Source organism: Sceloporus occidentalis, unplaced genomic scaffold, assembly GCF_023333645.1.
Source record: "Sceloporus occidentalis isolate IW3139 unplaced genomic scaffold, rSceOcc1.0.p SCAF_14, whole genome shotgun sequence".
Classification (NCBI taxonomy): Eukaryota; Metazoa; Chordata; class Lepidosauria; order Squamata; family Phrynosomatidae; genus Sceloporus; species Sceloporus occidentalis.
Genome location: NW_028316994.1, coordinates 17596225 through 17613676, shown reverse-complemented (window position 1 = coordinate 17613676; position 17452 = coordinate 17596225). Strand labels below are relative to the sequence as shown.

Genomic DNA, 17452 nt, shown 5'->3' with positions numbered 1-17452 from the left:
ATTATTCCAACACCTCTCATTCCTGTTTCGGATGGGAAAAGCCTGCAGGTTTTGGATTCCTCAGTCTGGCATCGAAGCTCACCATGCAGACATTGCTATTCTGGCTCTCAAAAAGCAAGCATTTGCTCAGCTGCCAAGTTTTCCACTCCTGTTTCCCCATCCGCAAATCAATGAGGGCCACTTTGCCTTTGCATTAAGAGGGGCCTAAAGAAATACCATTTATCTTGTGATCTATCCTTGGTTTGAATGCAGTTGTGTATGTTGCCATTGAGATGTAATTGTCAGTTTAGATTTCATATTGGTTCATTGTATTTTGGGGGGTTTTGTAGAGCTTGCACCTCTCTTTGGGAGGATTTATTCTTAAAAACTGCTGAAGATAAAGCATGGCAATGATAGTTAAAAGGCAATGTAGTGCGGTATTCTGGGAAATGCAGTTCCACAACATTCAACAGGCTAGACTTTGCCTTATGAAATATAACCTGAGGGGAGAAAAGCATTAACCTGTACGGTAACAAATGGTCGGCCCCTAAAATAATCATCACAGAAGGCTATAATGACTTGAAAAAGCCATATTACTCTGTAGGGTCCAGAAGCCACCATTAAAAACGGTAGCCTAGTATGGCAACTTCTCTACTTTTCCCGAGGGACTGTTTCCAGCTCACAAAAATCTATCTTCTTAACATTTCATTTTGCATTTATATATATGGAATTTCACTTGCTATCATCAAAACCAATATCTTACATAAACATACGCTTGCACTCCTACAAAGAACGACAACTACACAAAAATCAAGCTTTTTAAGTTTTATTTCTCATCTTTTACAGTAAATCTGATACAGGCAATTAAATAATTCTGCAAATAAAAACCAAGAACAATCCCCCCCCAAAAAAAAGTTAAAAAGCAAAGGAATTTTAAGTTATGTCTTTCATTCATAGGTGTAACGACTTCTCAAAGATGCAGCCTTGAAAGGTAAAAGGGATGAAATTTCATAAGAATTATTAAAACATAAGAAGCAAGGAAAGTTAACCACCTCCGTTGCCAAATTGTGTTTTCCTTTTTTAAAAAACAACTTGTCGTCAAGAAAGATTAAGAGGAAGGGAGAGAACAGGCAGCAACGACCCAAAAATCTCTGTCAGTTAATTAAAGTGGCTAAAGAGGCATTATTGGGTTTGGTCGACGTTTTCCCCCTCAACTACGGCGGAAACAGCGGTTTCATTATTTTTCTCCATTTTTTATATTATCTTAGTGCAATGTGTCACTATAATTAACAGATTAAAACAACTGTACACTAAAAGAACAAACAGGGCCAGAGCAGATCCTATTAAGAAACAAAGAGGAAAAGGGAAGGGGAAGGCTAGCCTTTGCAGCTGCCATGACAGTTTCTTTCGCCAGGAAACAAAATCAAAAAATGGCCACCCGTCACAAATAAGCCTCGTCTTTCAGCCATTTTAAAAAAGCTTGCTTATAACGAAGAAGCAGTTACTGCAAATGGTTAGGGAAAGCTAGGTCACTTTCAGTTACCACAGAACGGTCAAGGAAGGACCCTTTCCATTCTGGCAGCCATTTTGGGCCCTCGGCACCTTTGGCGGCACAAACTTGCGGTTTGTGTTTGCAAGGGCCAAGTTGCCACAAAAGGCTAGCATGCCATATTATTTACTGACAGGACTAGCCCAGTAATAAAATGGTTGCCGTTCCACAAAAGCATCAAATGTCAACACCGAGGAGAGCAGCCATTTTGTTTCTTTCTAATGGAGACTGATGGGAACCAGCCATTCTTCATCCTGGCAAATATTTCAAATGGGTGACAATCCTATGCATATATGTATACCCACTGTGGTCAATGGGCCATGCTTCTAACAAAACCTGTTTCAGATTGCAGCCAAAAATCACTTTTGTCCTCTTGAAAAGAATCTTTTCCAAGTGATGGCAGCCCCAAGACATGCTGACAACAAAATGGCTTCCAACAGTCATCATGGCTAACCGTTAGGTCCATTTGGCTTTACAAAATTAAAGAAAAACACTATAATATTCTCTATAATGACCAAGAAAGCAAGTAGACCTGTCTCTTGGCCAGTTGAGAACACCAAACCTTTATATCAGTTAATAGGTTTCCAGGCAAGAGCTAAACTGGTATAAAAGACTGGGGAGGAGAGGGAAAACAGTGCCAGAAAGGAGTGTGCATGTGTGTTTTTGTGTGTGTGAAGAGCAGGAAAATACAGAGGACTCAGCAGTACCTTAATTTTTTAATATATATATAAAAAATATCTATATACATTTATTATTATATTAGGAAATATCTTGAAGAGGGGGACAAGGGAAGGGGTCACAGCCTCTGAGCTCCCCACGGACCATTTTGTGGGGTGGGAAGGGAGAAAGCAAGTAATGAGGGTTAGAACAAGCCAAAGTAGCATTCCAGATATTTTGGAGTGATACGGGGAAAGTAGGGCAAAGATGGCGGGGCGGGTGGAAGCAAAGCCTTTGTTTTTTAGGACGGAGGGAGCTGGGATTGTCTAACAGCAGAGGTTAGTGACCCTAGGATGAGCAGCAGTGGTCAAGAGAGCCACCAACCCCACACACCATCATCCCCTCTTCCTTCCTTCCTTCCTCTCTTCCTTCATCTAGGCGCAAACCACTCTTAAGCTCTGCTTAAGACAAGCAAACAGAGCCGTGGAAGGAGAAGATTAGCTTTCGAGGGTGCTGGGTGTGAGGGGATGGAGGAGAAAGGACCGAGAAATTAAGCTCAGTCTTTGTTGACCCGGATCTTGAAAGCCACGCGTCCGGCGAACTTGTCCCGCTCGTCGGTCGTGGCGATGTTGGCGGCGTTGATCTTGCACTCAATGTTGTGGTCGTAGTTGAACGTGAGGTTAAGGAACTTGACGGCCACAACGGGTTGCGTGTAGTTTAGCTGCGTAGAATTGGGGAAGGGGAAAGAAGAAGGGGAGAATATGAGGCCGATGTAAGGAGCAAGCAAGTGGAAAGAAATACACTCATCCATCCATATTTGCGGCTTTGATATTTGCAGATTTCATTATTCACGGATTTGATTAATATGTTCTCTCTAGGAATTTCCAGGTCCTCCAGTGCAACTCTATGGTCAACCTTAGCTAAAGGTTGCCCTGAAAGACCTAGAGATTCCTAGAGAGAATACTCTACTAGGCCTTTGTAGCTCCTCCAGTGCAGTTCTATGGTCAGTGTCTGTCGGATGTTGACCACAGAGTTGCCCTGGAGGACCTAGAGATTCCTAGAGGTGTCCTCTCAGGTAAAAACATGGTATTTTTGTCATTTGTGGTTTTTCCATATTCACGGGAGTCTTGTGCCCCTAACCCTAGCAAATATGGAGGGACAAGTGTACAGTGAGCCCTCCACATTTGCTGGGGTTAGGGGTGCAGGACCCTCATGAAAGTGGAAAAACTGCAAATAAAAAAACATTTGTTAAACTTGAGAACACTTCTCTAGGCATTTCTAGCTCCTCCAGATGAACTCTATGATCCACATCTGCCAGAGGTTGACCACAGAATTGTGCTGGAGGACTTACAAAAAGCCTAGAGAAGTGTTTTCTTTAAGAATCTCTAGGTCTTCCAGTGTGACTTTATGGTCAACTTCCAACAGAGTCATGCTGGAACATCTAGAGATACATAGAGATAACATATTCATCAAATCTATAAATATTCAAATCTGCAAAAACCAAAGCAGCAGATGTGGAGGATTGACTGTAATCTTAACACGACCCATGAATCTCACTCCCCCATTGCTGTCTCTCATTCCTCTTCTCATGCATGAAGAGGGATTAACACACAATGAGTTTACAGATATTTTAAAAAATGCTATATAAAATTTCCCCCAAATCTTGGGAAATTTCCCCCCTTTTCCCCTTGAACTACAGGTCCCAGAATGTTACATTCTGGGAATCGTTGTCCAAAACAACAACAACAACAACTCTTCCAAGCCCACTAAAACATACTATATATATGTGTGTGTGTGTGTGTGTGTGTGTGTGTGTGTTTTTTTCTCTGTCTGTACACTTTACTCAAGTGACTTTACCATACCTTTCACAGGTAAGCTTTGGCATTTGGAAGCTGTACCAGTGTTTCCCCGTTGCACTGGGAACTTTATTTAGCATATTTTAAAACTGTGCTTCCACTCTGAATGCTTGGCATCATGGTTTTCCACTCTTAAGATAAAAGGCAGAAGTTATCCTATTTCTCCCTAATCTAGTCATAATATTTAGTGATTATCTACCACACATTTTTCCTCTCCAACCCAATTTCTCCTTACACAACCCTGTAGCAGAAGATGATACCACTGAATCTACATTGGGTTGAAGAGGAAAAGGAGAAATTGGGGCACGTCATCTAACTAACAACCCAAAATAATGGAATGGATGCAGAAAGAGCCTAGCAGTTTTTTAGCATGCACCTTTAGGATGGGATCAATGGAGACAGATGTACCAGGCAATACTTACATGTACTTTTTTGCCATAATAAGGGAAGTACATTAGGTCAATGTTCCCATTGGCAGGAAACATTGCCAACTCTCCAAGTTTCTGGGCATCTTCCTCTTTCTGTAGGAAAGAAAAAGAGTGTGAAATTATAGCTTTAGTAGCTTCCCATCCCTGATATTTGCAGCCTTCGCTCCCATCAGATCCCCGCCATTCAAAGCCCACTGCTAGCCACAATGATCCTTCTCCATTCTAACTGGTAGCTTCTATTCCTCATCCCTACCCCAACCACAACCCCACTAAGAGTTTAGGGGGAGAAATAATCTGGACTACAATTCCCACAATCTATCAGACATTGGGGGATCCTGGGGGTTGTAGTCCACATAATTTTCTCCCAGTTCAGACCCTTCCACCATCAATTATGTACTCTGTGCTCCATGTTGGGTGTCCCCTACCCCATCCCACATCCCAGCCAACATTGTTCTTACTAGGATTTCCTCCTGCGGGCTTTTTTTCTTCTGAAGATGGAAACGTAGAAGAGAAAGACAGACGGAACAAATTAGTAAGAGAATAGAAGATGGTAGAGGGGAAACAACAGTAATGAACTAAAGAAATAGAGAGAGAGGAAGGCACAGCAGCAATGCAAACAAGGTGGGTGTGTATTCTGCAACTGCACCATCAATAGTCAAAGGTTTATACTCATTACAAAATAACATACTTGAATATTAAGGTCAGGATGAGGGATGATACCCGTATAAATTTGGACAGATGGCACAAGAGGCTGAGCAACATTCCCATTTTGGGAGAAACAAGAAAAGTCACTCTCAACAATAATGAAAGAAAAAAGAACATGTCCACTTTCTTTCCTTTATGGATTGCCATAAACTTCAGCTTTCCTCAGTGCAGGCATGCCATTATTTTTCAGCACAGAATACATACCCACTGCATTATTTGCGAAGGACCGCTGCTGAAGGAGACAACAAGACAGACGGAGACAACTACTGAACGAGGCACCAACATTTGGAGCAGATAACAAGCGGTATTCAAGTCTCTCAAAGTTGCTAACTCGGCTACTCCAAGGTGGAGTGGTTCAAATAAACAGATGTTCTTAACTTTACAGTGGACCTTTGGTATCCGCTGGGGTTTGGTTCTCAGCAGATACCAAATCCTTGGATACGTAAGTCCCATTAAATACAACAGCACACTAAAATGGTGTCCTTGACAAAAATAAAGGTTTGCTTTTTGGAGGGGGGGAAAATGGGGCTATTTTCAGGCTGTGGCTGACTGAATCTTTGGACATAGAATCCATGGATATGGAGGGCTGGCTGTACATAAGAGGGAAATTGTATTGGGTCAGGGGCAGGAGGGTGAAGAAGCCTTCTCCTGCACCATAGAGCCTTGAGAAGTGTCACAAAAGGTTCCCTTTAGCAGAGCGTTGCTAAAGGAAGCTACAGGAAAACTCAAGGCAGGAAGGGAAATGGGATTTGAACTCTTGCAGTGGCACTATTTAGGTTTTAATTCCAAACGCTAATTTGACAGGCTAATCTGAAAGATGCACGCCACCCTTGGCTGCAGGTTACTCACCCCAGCTTCACATTCTCAGCAGACGAAAAGCAACAGCAACCAACCACAGCCAAGACGTTACGTTTATCTGAATGCATTTTAGCTATACCCAGGGATGGAAGAGATAGCTCTCCCTTAGCAAGGGGTAAGGAAGTCTCCCACAAAGGACTGCAGAAAAGTTAGGTGATTTGTTTGAAGAAGCTTATAGTAGGAGAAAATGTAGGATCTACTTGGGAACTGGGACCGCTAGTTCTCCCAAATGCAAGGAGAACTGAGCAAGTTAAAGGGAAGTGGGTGCTGAGAGGCAGGACTCCTTAGCTCTAGCGCTATTTCCAGAAGCAGCAGGCAGAGAAGCAAGAGAAATAAGCCCTTGGCTTCTGTAATCCACTAGGCAGTACCATCCTGAACAAATTCTAGTTTTGTCCTCTAATGGTTTGTGAGATAAGCCCTTACCTCATGCTTGGACCTGGGTCTCTGAAGGCACAAAATAGGGTTTTTTTCCCCCCAAGAGACAAGGAGGTAAACACAGTGGAGTGTTAATAGAATGAAGAGAGTGTACAGCAAGAGAGAGAACAACAAAACAAAAAAGAGATGAAGGAGAGGGAAAAAATCCATGTGATGGAGGTTTCAAAGTTTTACCTTGGATATGCAAGTGATATTCATAGTCTTGTTAGCTCCTGCGTAAAAATTGATGACCTGCAAATACAAAGATGGGGGAGGAGGAGAAAAGAGGTTAATAGATTAATTAATTTAAAGGACTCTTCTATAGCAGTGGATTCCTTCATGGCAGCAGGTTGGACTAGGTGGCCTTTGGGATCCCTTCCAACTCTACAGCTCTGTAATATTCATATGTCATCAGTCTGAGTTAAGGATCTTGAATGGTGACATACAAATATTATAGATTTTCTGCATGCCAAGGGATTGGAGAATGATCTCAAACTGGCCTTTCCACAGTTCTTATTCTCAAAACCCAGACTGGGCATTATTAAAGTTGGGTCAAAGGCTGGTAAAGTTACTTTTTTTGGATCATAGCTCCCAGATTCCCCTGGTTCAGAATAGGTATGGTACATTTAAAAAAAGAGCTGTTTGCACAAAGAGATAGAGCTGTTTCCCGAAAAAAAGATAAAGCTGTTTGCTCTGTCTGCATAAGAAGATAGAGCTGTTTGCCTCCCTTTGGGAAGAAACAACACTTATGTCTCCAATGCACTATAAACTAGGAATCAGCAACAAGATGTCCCTAATGCCTAATCTGCTTCCCCTTACAGCCCTGCCAACTGTTGATTCTGGAGCCACGGAAGCAAGTCAAAAAGGGCATCTATGATGGTTCCCCTTAGGGAAAACGAGTCCCTTGCCAAAGGCCTACAAACACCAAAGGATACTGGCTGATTCTCAGAACCGGGGAGAGGAACCACCATTCCCAGCTCCCACATCTCGGCCCACCTACCCGGTTCATTTTGACAAGGATGCACGGGCGCCCCTCTCGGTAGCCATAGGTGGTATCGTTGATACCCGAGCAATCGCCCAACATGGTGCGGTTGAACTGGCACGCCCTCTTGGGATAGTTTGGCACCCCATTGTCGGGCTGTTCGTTGTATTGTCCTGGGCGGCAGAATTCATTGGTGGCCACTTGTTTTGAATTATTATACGCTGAAAGGCAAAGGCTGCAGTTTAGAGAATATACATATTGTTCAGTGCAGAAGATCCCAATGTTCATCTGAGGGCCTTCTGCGTATCATCAATATGGCAAAATGCAGTGAGTGGACAAAGGACAGAGGCTGCATCCGCACTGCAGAAATAATCTGGTTTGACACCCTTTTAACTGCCATGACTCCATGCTATGGAATTCTGGGAACTGTAATTTGTTGGGTCATTAGAGCTCTGCTGGATTATTTCTTTAATGTGGATTCAACCGGAGTCTGCTCTGCTGTGGCACCCCATTTACCAAATACTTTTCCACAATGGGCCTGATTAATGCCAGTGTTGCCACCAACGTGGCACCAAGTGAAAACATGGCTGTTCACTGAACCTTTGGGGGCCTGTCTAGGTTTACACAAACCTTCACATTTTAAAATGGTTTTAACCTGCTTTTTCAGTTTGTTCAGTTGTTTAATGTAGGTTTATCTATCATGTTCATGTTAACACTGTTTTAAAATAGTCAGATTAGTTTTATTGTAGACCTCCCTGAGACCTTTAGACAGAGAGTGGGATATAGATTATTTTATTAAACTAATAAAATAGAAAAGATAAATAATGCCTGGCACCTCCAGTTGGAAGCAGAAGTAAGCAGCTGATAGAAAACACTTTGATCTGCTGAAGAGCCATTGCTACTAGTCACAGGAGATGAAACCAGACTCTACTGACAAATAGTCTTGGCTAATCTTAGGCATGTGAGAGGCAGCATGGTGTAGTGGTTTAAATGCTGGATTAGGACTCTGGGAGACCAGGGTTCGAATCTCCACTTAGCCACAGAAACCCACTGGGTGGTCTTGGGCAAGTCAAATTCTCTCAGCCTTAGAGGAGGGCAATGAGAAACCCCCTCTGAAGAAATCTTTAAGAGCCAGCATGGTGTAGTGGCTTGCATGTTTGACTAGGGCTCTGGGAGACCAGGGTTTGAATCCCTGCTTGGCCATGAACAAATCTTTCCTGAGAATGAGCATGCTGCAGTTGTTTGTGTGTTAGCCTAGGCCCTAGACCAAGGTTCAAATCCCTGCTTGGCCACAGAAAACTACAGGGCAAATTTCACTCTCTCAGCTTAAGGTGGCCATGGCAAACCTCCACTGAAAAAATCTTGCAAAGAAAACCCTAGTTAGATTTGACATGAAGGTATATAAAAAGCAGTTTTATCAGTTCTTCTGCCTATCTTCCAAAAAAACAAAACAAAACAAAAAAACAAATGGGGGGGAGGGGGAGGGATCCAAAAGACCCAGTGCACCCAATGGGGAGCTTTAACTGGGACCAGTGAAAAACAGCCTCCCCATTGCCAATGAATTGGGTACAGTTGCCTGTAAAAACATATCTTAGCCCACATCCATAAAATATTGGACATAAAATATGCACAAGCTGCCCTAGGGAAGCAGCTACCCCAGCATGTTAAAACGAAACTCAGCCTCACAGGAAGGTAATGGCACGCCTCCTCTGTACAGATCTTGCCAAGAAAACCCCATAATATAGCCATAGGGTTGCCTTAGTCAGAAAAGACATGAAGGCACACAACAACTAAAATATATATTTTGGAATAAGCTTCCAAGTAGTCTCTAGAAGTTTCAAAATGTTTTTATTTACCTATCTGAGGCTTAACTGACTGTTGCTGAAAGATGTTTTTGTGGTGCGGGAACCCATCTCTACAGTCTTTATCTCTATGTTATTTCTACCTCTGGTAGTTTCTGTTGAAAGGGCAACTGCTGTGCTTTGGTGACTTACACCTGTACAACTATTTCTTTCTTTACTTGAAACCCTCCAGGGACTGGTAGCTCACAGTCCAGAAACCATCGCTTTGAGCAATGCTGATGTAGGAGTTGGAGCAAGCTGCTCCACAGATTAAAATGCAAACCAATGGATTCAAGAGACACAGCCTAAACTTTAGGAAGAACTTCTAGACCAGAGAGAACTTAAAGTGTCAGGCTCTCATAAGAAGATAAGAGCCCTACTACTGGCTCATACCAATGGTCCATCGTCATTAGACTGAAAATGTTATTTCCCCAAAATTGGCAGCCAGCATAGCCAGCCTGGAACTTGTAACCCAAGTTTAGTCTTGTTTCGCAGCCACCTGGTTCAGGAGACCCAAAAGTAGACCATGAAGGCAAACGTCCCCCTGTTTGTCCTCTGGTACTTGCTAGATAGGGATATCTTGCCCCTGAGCCTGGAGGATCCACTGAGCTCTGCTGGCGATCAATGTATTCTCTGCTGATCCCCTCTGAGAGGCCTCTAAGCCAGGGACTGCCGCCACGTCTTAGAGCTATCAGCTCTCTAAGCTAATTAACCAGTCCTATGATGAAGGGATAATAAAGGCTGGCAAAAATAATTTGAAAGGCTTGCAGCGTGAATAAAAATAGAATAGAGAAGCCATTCTGCTGCTGGAGATCAAACAGGTTAATTTATCTTAAGGAGTGGGGGAAGGAAGGAAGGAAAGCGCGTCTGCCTCAAAAGCCGGTCCTTGAAGCCACAATCAGCCCTCTGCGCAGATGAACCGCTTTTGCAAAGTCTCGGTGCTTTTTCCAAACACTTCCAAGCCACAAACTGACAGTCCAGATGTTCATTAAGCATCAATCAAAAGTGATTTGAAAAAGCCAGTGCAAAAACATTATGCTGTTGTAATCCTTACAACAACCTTGCAAGGGAGGTCAGCATTATCCCCATATGGCAGACTGGGGAGGGGAAAAATCTGTCTAAGTATAAACTTCATGGTTTATAGCACAGCGGAGTTACTCATCCATTATTTGGGCAGCACCCATTAGGGCACTGAATCCATTCTGGGTTTTATTCTGATATTTAAAACGATGGTTCTGGTACTAATTCTGAGGTGGGGAGATTTGGAGACTGCATTCAACTTTCAGACAGCTCTTTTCAAAATTAATAATAATAATGATAATAATAATAATAATAAAAGTATTTATTTATAACCTGCCTCTCTGTGTGTTGGATCAAGATGGGTAACAGCATATCAAAAGAGAAAACAATAATATCAAAGGCATTTGAATCAGGCCGAAGAGAACAATTTAGGCACTTGGAGAGTGAAATTAGGGGATCGATTTGGGAAGGCCCACCAGAAGAGATCTGTTTTTATTGCCTTCTTCAAGGCCTTGAAAAATGTTAGTTGGCGGATCTCATCCAGCAGATCGTTCCAGATTTTTGGAGCGGCAGCAGAAAATGTCCTCTGCGAAGTAGTTACCAGTCTAGTTCTCTGTGACTGTAGTAGATTCTTCCCAGAGGAAGACCTGAGAGTGCAGGAAGGATTATATGGGAGGAGGCCTTCCCTCAGGTGAGCTGGACCCAGGCCATGTAGGGCTTTATAGGTAATGACCAACACCTTATACTGTGCCTGGAAGCTAATAGGCAGCCAGTGTAGGGATTTTAAGATAGGTGTAATAGGATCAAATTTCGAACTCCCTGTAACCAATCTGACTGCCCTATTTTGGACCAGTTGCAGCTTCCGAACGTGGCATGAGGGTTGCCCCATGTAGAGTGCATTACAGAAATCAAGACGAGAGGTTACCAGTGAATGTACAACCGTTTCTAGGTTTTCCTGTTCCAGGATAGGTCGTAGCTGGCATATCAGCCGAAGCTGATAACAGGCACTCCTGGCTGTCGCATCCACCTGAGATGACAGCTGAAGCGACGAGTCCAGGAGCACCCCCAAACTACAAACAGAGTCCTTTAGGGGAAGTGTGACCCTGTCCATAACTGGGGAGCTTATCACCATACTTGGATTGGGATTGCCTATGACAAGTACCTCCGTTTTTAACTCCATTTTATCATCCCCACTAATGTGAAAGTCACCACAGTTAGCATTATGGTAAACCCTACATTCAACTAACAGAACATAAAGATCTGGAAGGTTTTTTGGTTTCTTATTTTAACTATATCTGATTTTACAACATCTAAAACTCCTGGCAAAGATCAGTGATGGCAAATAGGTGCATCTCATTCAAAAGGCTTCCTTTATATTCCATATAGGCAAGATTTCTAGTTGTTATGGCACCAACTTTGTCTTACAACTCAGCTGCACATAGCAGGGATAAGATGTGAAGGCCCAGGGAAACAAAACATAAAATTCAGGGGGAAGAAGCTGCTTCTTTTTTTCTTAAAGCCTTTTTTCTAAAAAAAAAATATTAAATGCAGTATGGAATATTTTCTCTGAGTAATTTAAATAAAATATTTAAGACAATGCATTCATATATTACTCCCTCCCTCCTTCAATTGTTTCTAAAAATTATATAGCAGGTGACCTTTATTGTAAGACTACTTATAGTATCTCACATCATTGAAATTTCTGGTCTTGCTTCCCTTCTCTTCTCTTAAATTTTAATTTTTAATGGGAGCGAGTGCTTTTTCTCTGCCTGGCTCCATGGAAGAATAGAGGATATTTTAATTATTTAGATGGTTTCTTTTGGGGTTTTTTTTAATTAAGGTTGATTTTCTTCCTGCTCCTGATAAATTGGCAAAAGCACAGAGGTTCCTTATCATTCAGGCCTTCCTTATATCTTAGTAGCCATAGTAGCTCCATTTGTAATAATGCATCTTACAAAGTAAATTCAATTTGTCATTATTTTTCTGGATAAACTGTACTTTTACATATCAAGACATGTTTTTATGCCAAGACAAGTTACACAAAATGTATTTTATGTTGCTAAAAAGTGACTTTCGATCTGTAACAGTTGATAATATTGTAATTTTTTTAAAAAAATTATGAACGTTTCTGGGAAAAGAGTTTCAGGAAGAAAATGGGTTTTGCCCCATGTAAGTTTTAAATCTAAATGTGGATATTACAGGAATGGGAAGCATGTGGGTGGATTGCCTGGCTCCCAGCATTCCTCACCAACGGCTATTCTGGCTAAGGCTGCTGGGAGCTGAAGCCCAACATCATTCATGGGGTGACCATGTGGCTCCCCAGCATTGGGCCTTAGCAAAGGAATAACAGCATTGCAGAGCCACCGTAGAAAAGAAGTGGTTTGGGGGAAAGACCACCTACAAGCAGCTGATCTTCCCATGACCGTTTCCTTCTCATTAATCTGCCATGCACCAGCAATTGCTACTACGTCTTGGCAGAAAGGATTGTAGTGAGGCAGTCTGTCTCCTTTCACCCGATACTTACCCTCCAAGAAGTTATTGAGCATCTTCACATAATTCTCCCAGGTCTCAGTGTTGGAAACATTGTAGGTGATGTCCAGAGCATCTGTCTTAGGGCGAATCATCATACCTGGGAAAGTTGGAGCAGGGAGGAAGTGGCAAATGAATGAATTTCGGAGTCCCAGCTTACTTTATCCTACTTGGATACCCTCTTCGCTGGACTAAACTGTGTCTCTTGCTCTTTTCAGCATCTTTCTACAAATCTGTTCCCAGCAAAGATGACAGCTACTGTCCCTGCCTGCCCAAGTGCAATGGCCAAGTTGGATGCGCACGGATGCTGCTTGACCTCTGAGCTGATTTGTAACAGAATGGATGGACAGACCGCAGAGAAAGGGTGAGGAAGGTATAGCCTGTGGTCCAAACGTGGGCCCTTTTTGTGGTCCCTGAACCTCAACTGACTCCACCTCCCTGAATAAAACCCTCTGGGCCTCTTTTTTAATAATGGGTAAACATTCCACTTAAAAACAGCCAAAACACACACAAACACAGAATCAAAATGCAGCAGTTTCCTTATTCACGCACCCCATTTGTTTCTCAACTACCAAATTAAGTTCACTGAAGGGGGACTTCCAGACACCTCCAGTATCATCATCATCATCATCATCATCATCATCATCATCATCATCATCTCAGTTTCAAAGTCCATCAGATGTCACTGACCCAGTTTTGGACTGTCAATGATTTAGATCCTTTCCAAGAATCTAGGCACCAGCGATGGGTCATCGGATAATAGGGCTTATTCCAAGTTACGTCAGCTTTTCGTAATTGTGCTGTTGTGATCCTATCTATGGCAGTTGCACTCAGATGATCTGACAATTTGGAATTGCACAAAGCATAATAATAATAATAATAATAATAATAATAATAATATCTCAGCCCCAGTGCAAGGCAATGCAAACCACCTCTGAAGAAACCTTGCCAAGAAAAACCCATGATAGGTTCACTTTAGGGTCACCATAAGTCAGAAAAGACCTGACTGAGGCACACAACAACAACAACAACAACAGCAGCAGTAATAACATTATTTATATTCCACCCCTTTCCCAACTTTGGGACTCAGGGCAGCTTAGTGGGTTAAAAGAAGTACAGGTAAAATCCCACCACACTAAAACATGCAAAAAAAGAAGCTACAAACAGAAGTAAATGCAATTTTAAAACATAACAATTAGAAATGGCAACAACAAGGCAGACATCGGACGCCTCTAGTTCAGGGATAAGCCAGCTCCAGAGACCTAATTTTTAGGACCCACCATGAACGACCCCAGCCTCCCAAAACACACACAGAAAAATTGAAGAAGCCCAAATTCCTTTCCTGTTAATTTAAACATCTGTTTGTTGGCTTGTTTGAGTGTGACACCTTGTTTTAATTCAAAATCTCCACTCCCAGAGGCTTCTAGGAACAGAAATATAACTTTGAGGGAATGTTCATTTTTCTGGGAACAGGCCTTGCGGACACAAACAACAGGTTTTCCCCAATACCTGCCCTAGAATGACCCTTTGCCTTGAATACTTGTTAAATGGTGGCGCATGTCCCACTGCAAGGCCATGGGGCCCCTGGGGATCTGGAACAGGTTCCTTCAGGAAAGCCTCCCCTGGCTTTGGCCTCAGAAGGGACACTATGTTATAACCAGTTTAACTTGACAGGCTTTCAAGACAAAGGGTTGTATAGGCCACTTTTTGCTGCCACAACTGATCCCAAAAACCTCTGGGAACTGTAGTTTCAGGGAGATGGGGATGGTACTAGAGATTCCTATCATCCTTCCCTCTTACAGGGCAACAATTCCTAGGAATGCCTGAAAAGAGGAAACAACTATGTCAGCTTTTGTTCTCTTTGTGTCAAGCTAACCTACAATGACATAAAAATATGGCAATTCACCAAGCTGCACTTTGATCCTTAAGTCTCTCAGCAAAAGCCACTAAATTAAACTGACATTCTTTTTTTGACTACCAATCCCAGAATCCTACAGCCGGCCAAGAGATTCTAGGAACCACAGCCCAAAAAACAAAACAAAACTTTTGCTGAAGCTCAATTGCTTCTTACCAACCTTATTTGTTAAAGGGGCTTTTAGAAGTCCAGGTATCTGGTTTTACTGTTGATACATGGAAGATATGAAGACAATAGGGCCTCTGAACATGGACAGAGTTTGGTGAATACTCTTTACCTGCCAGCATACCTATCTAAGTCTCTCTTTAGATCCTGACAGGTAGAGCTTATCTCAGAGATCCTGTTCTTTGGTCAACAACTTGTATCAGAGACTGAGTCTGTACACTCAGCAAAATGAGGCCGGGGAGGCCCCTTTCCCCCCTCAAATACTTACAGGTCCTTCTTAATGTAGAGCAGTATTCAAAATGAGAAACTTCCACCAACACTTTAAACGAGTGCAGTCAATTCTAATATCTCCTTTTGCTCAGAGTTTTAAAAAGTTCCTTTTTTTACATTGCAATAACCCAAATCCCCAGCCAGCCATGCTATCCTGCTCCTATTGCTCAGAGCGGGGAAAGTTTCCTTTCTGGAGATTCTGGAGCCTGTACTCCAAAACAGGAAACTTTTCCAGTTCTGCATGTTTGCTGCATGCATGTAACATCTTGCATTTCTGAAACAGAGCCCATAACCTCAGCCTCTTTTACAATAGAGGACTTAGCACAATCTCAGTACTCAAGATCTGAGCCACACACCATTGCAATGGACCAATGCAAGACTCAACGCATCATTAGAGGCATGCGCCCTTTGAAGTCTTCTTTGCCCCAAGACACAGCTGTCTGGAAGAGACTTGGTGAAGAACATGGAGAAGGTAACTACTTTTCTCCCATGCTTTTCTCAGTAAGAAGTGGAGCAAGGTTACAAAGAGACCCACAACGAAGCCTTACCTGGAACAGAGAGACGGTCTTGGTATTTGGGGATGAAGGGATCCACTGTCTGCAGCAACACCCACATTGTGAGGGTGAAGAGGGCAGTAAGGAAGCCATAGAAGATGAAGTAGAAGATCAGGATCAGAGCTGAGGGGAGGAAGAGAAGAGACCAGGTTTGATTAGGATCAGAGCTACCAAGTAGTTATATCCAAATACATCCTACACAACCCCCAAAAGTCCATCTGTCTCATCTTACTCAATTTGCCCTCCCTCTTTCTTATCAACCTCCCTCCAGAATTCATTGGGAGATGAGGGCATCCTCAAAAGCACTGCCCCAAAATTATCCTGGAGGAGCCCTTGTAAACTGCAACCAGAAAAATGCAACAGGCCTGCTCAGAAAGTCTGTCATATAGACAACAGCGGTGGGTGGCTTCTATGATGGGGGCAAAGGAGATGAGAGACAGAAGAGATAGAGTCTGCTTTGGATTTTAGTCCCAAGTTCAAAATTCTCTGTCTCTGTCGTGCTAAGGCCCATTCTCAAAAGAGGACCCTGTACTCTAAAACAGGTTCAGCACCTTGGAGAGATCTACTTTAAAGTTCAGAACTTTCAATACCTGACTGACATTAGCAGTCCACAAATGCAATGCCTACACCACACACAACTTTGTTGTTGTTGTTGTTAACTGCTCTCAAGTTGGCCCCAACTCATGGAGGCCCTGTGGATGAAACCTCTCCAAGGCCCACTGTCCTCCACTGCTCTGCTTAAGTCCTGCAAATTCAGGCCCCTGGCCTCCCTGACCAAGTCTATCCATGTAGTCTCTCCTCTCTTTCTCCTTCCATCTACCTTTCCTAGCATTGTCTTTTCCAGGGAGTCATGCTTTCTCATGATGTGGCCAAAGGACAACAGCCTCAATTTGATCATCTTGTCTTCCAAGGAAATTTCAGGCTTGATCTGCTCTAGGACCCATTTGTTCGTCTTTTTGGCCGTCCTCAGCACTCTTCTCTAGCACCACATCTCAAATGCATTGATTTTCTTTCTGTCAGCTTTCTTCACATACATGGTAATGCCCAACTTTAATTCAGTCAATTTCCCTTCCACAAATGTGCGCATGTGCACACACTCACACCACCCTGGCCCCATGACACCCATCTCACTCAATGCAAGGGCTTTGTGCCAATTTAATTAGAAGATTGAAGATGGTGAAACCTGAGATCCATCCATCCCTCTTTCCTTCCCCCACCCTTTACCCATCTTGAGTGGGTCAATGTGAGGGCATCTGTGCTATCTATGGCAGTGGCACCATGGGGACAGGAAATGTAAAGGGGGGAGGAAACACCCAAAGCCCTACTCTACACACACACACACCCACACACCAAATAATCTTCTTTGTCACCATTGTACAGTGTGGACATGGTTGCATCTGGGAGCCATGCTAGAGTCATAAGGATGAAGAGGAGAGGCAGAATTCACTGGAAGAAAACATGGGCACATAAATGTCTAGAATGGAGTGGGAACTCTTGGGTGCAAACCCTGAACCCCCCTCCCAAGTGCAGTCCTTGAAGCCCCCCCAAAGCCTCCAGATATTTTCAGCCATTTTTTAAGCCTGAAAACTGGTGAAAGCAGCTAAAACTGTCCACATTTAACCTCCAACCAACTCAAAATGTATAAAAATTAAGTCAGAAATTAACCTACATGGTGTCTGGAAGTGACTGAGCAGTCTGCCGGGTAGAGGAGGGGGGAGGAATATCCCCTG

General features: G+C 43.0%; 1 protein-coding gene across 3 annotated transcripts in view; it reads right to left on the bottom strand.

Annotated features, from left to right (window-relative positions):
- Nucleotides 1-789: 789 nt before the first annotated feature.
- Nucleotides 790-17452, bottom strand: part of ATP1B2 (ATPase Na+/K+ transporting subunit beta 2) — a 29007-nt gene continuing 12344 nt past the window's right edge. The window contains exons 2-9 of one of the 3 annotated variants that reach the window (XM_089479845.1): nucleotides 15717-15845; nucleotides 12814-12918; nucleotides 7447-7649; nucleotides 6642-6698; nucleotides 6456-6476; nucleotides 4928-4957; nucleotides 4464-4562; nucleotides 790-2906 (exon numbers count right to left, since the gene is read on the bottom strand). In XM_089479845.1, coding sequence (XP_089335971.1) covers nucleotides 2742-2906; nucleotides 4464-4562; nucleotides 4928-4957; nucleotides 6456-6476; nucleotides 6642-6698; nucleotides 7447-7649; nucleotides 12814-12918; nucleotides 15717-15845 — 809 coding nt within the window. In that variant the 3' untranslated portion in view covers nucleotides 790-2741. The remainder of the gene's footprint in view (nucleotides 2907-4463; nucleotides 4563-4927; nucleotides 4958-6455; nucleotides 6477-6641; nucleotides 6699-7446; nucleotides 7650-12813; nucleotides 12919-15716; nucleotides 15846-17452) is intronic. The other 2 variants (XM_089479846.1, XM_089479847.1) reach the window with 2 other exon arrangements.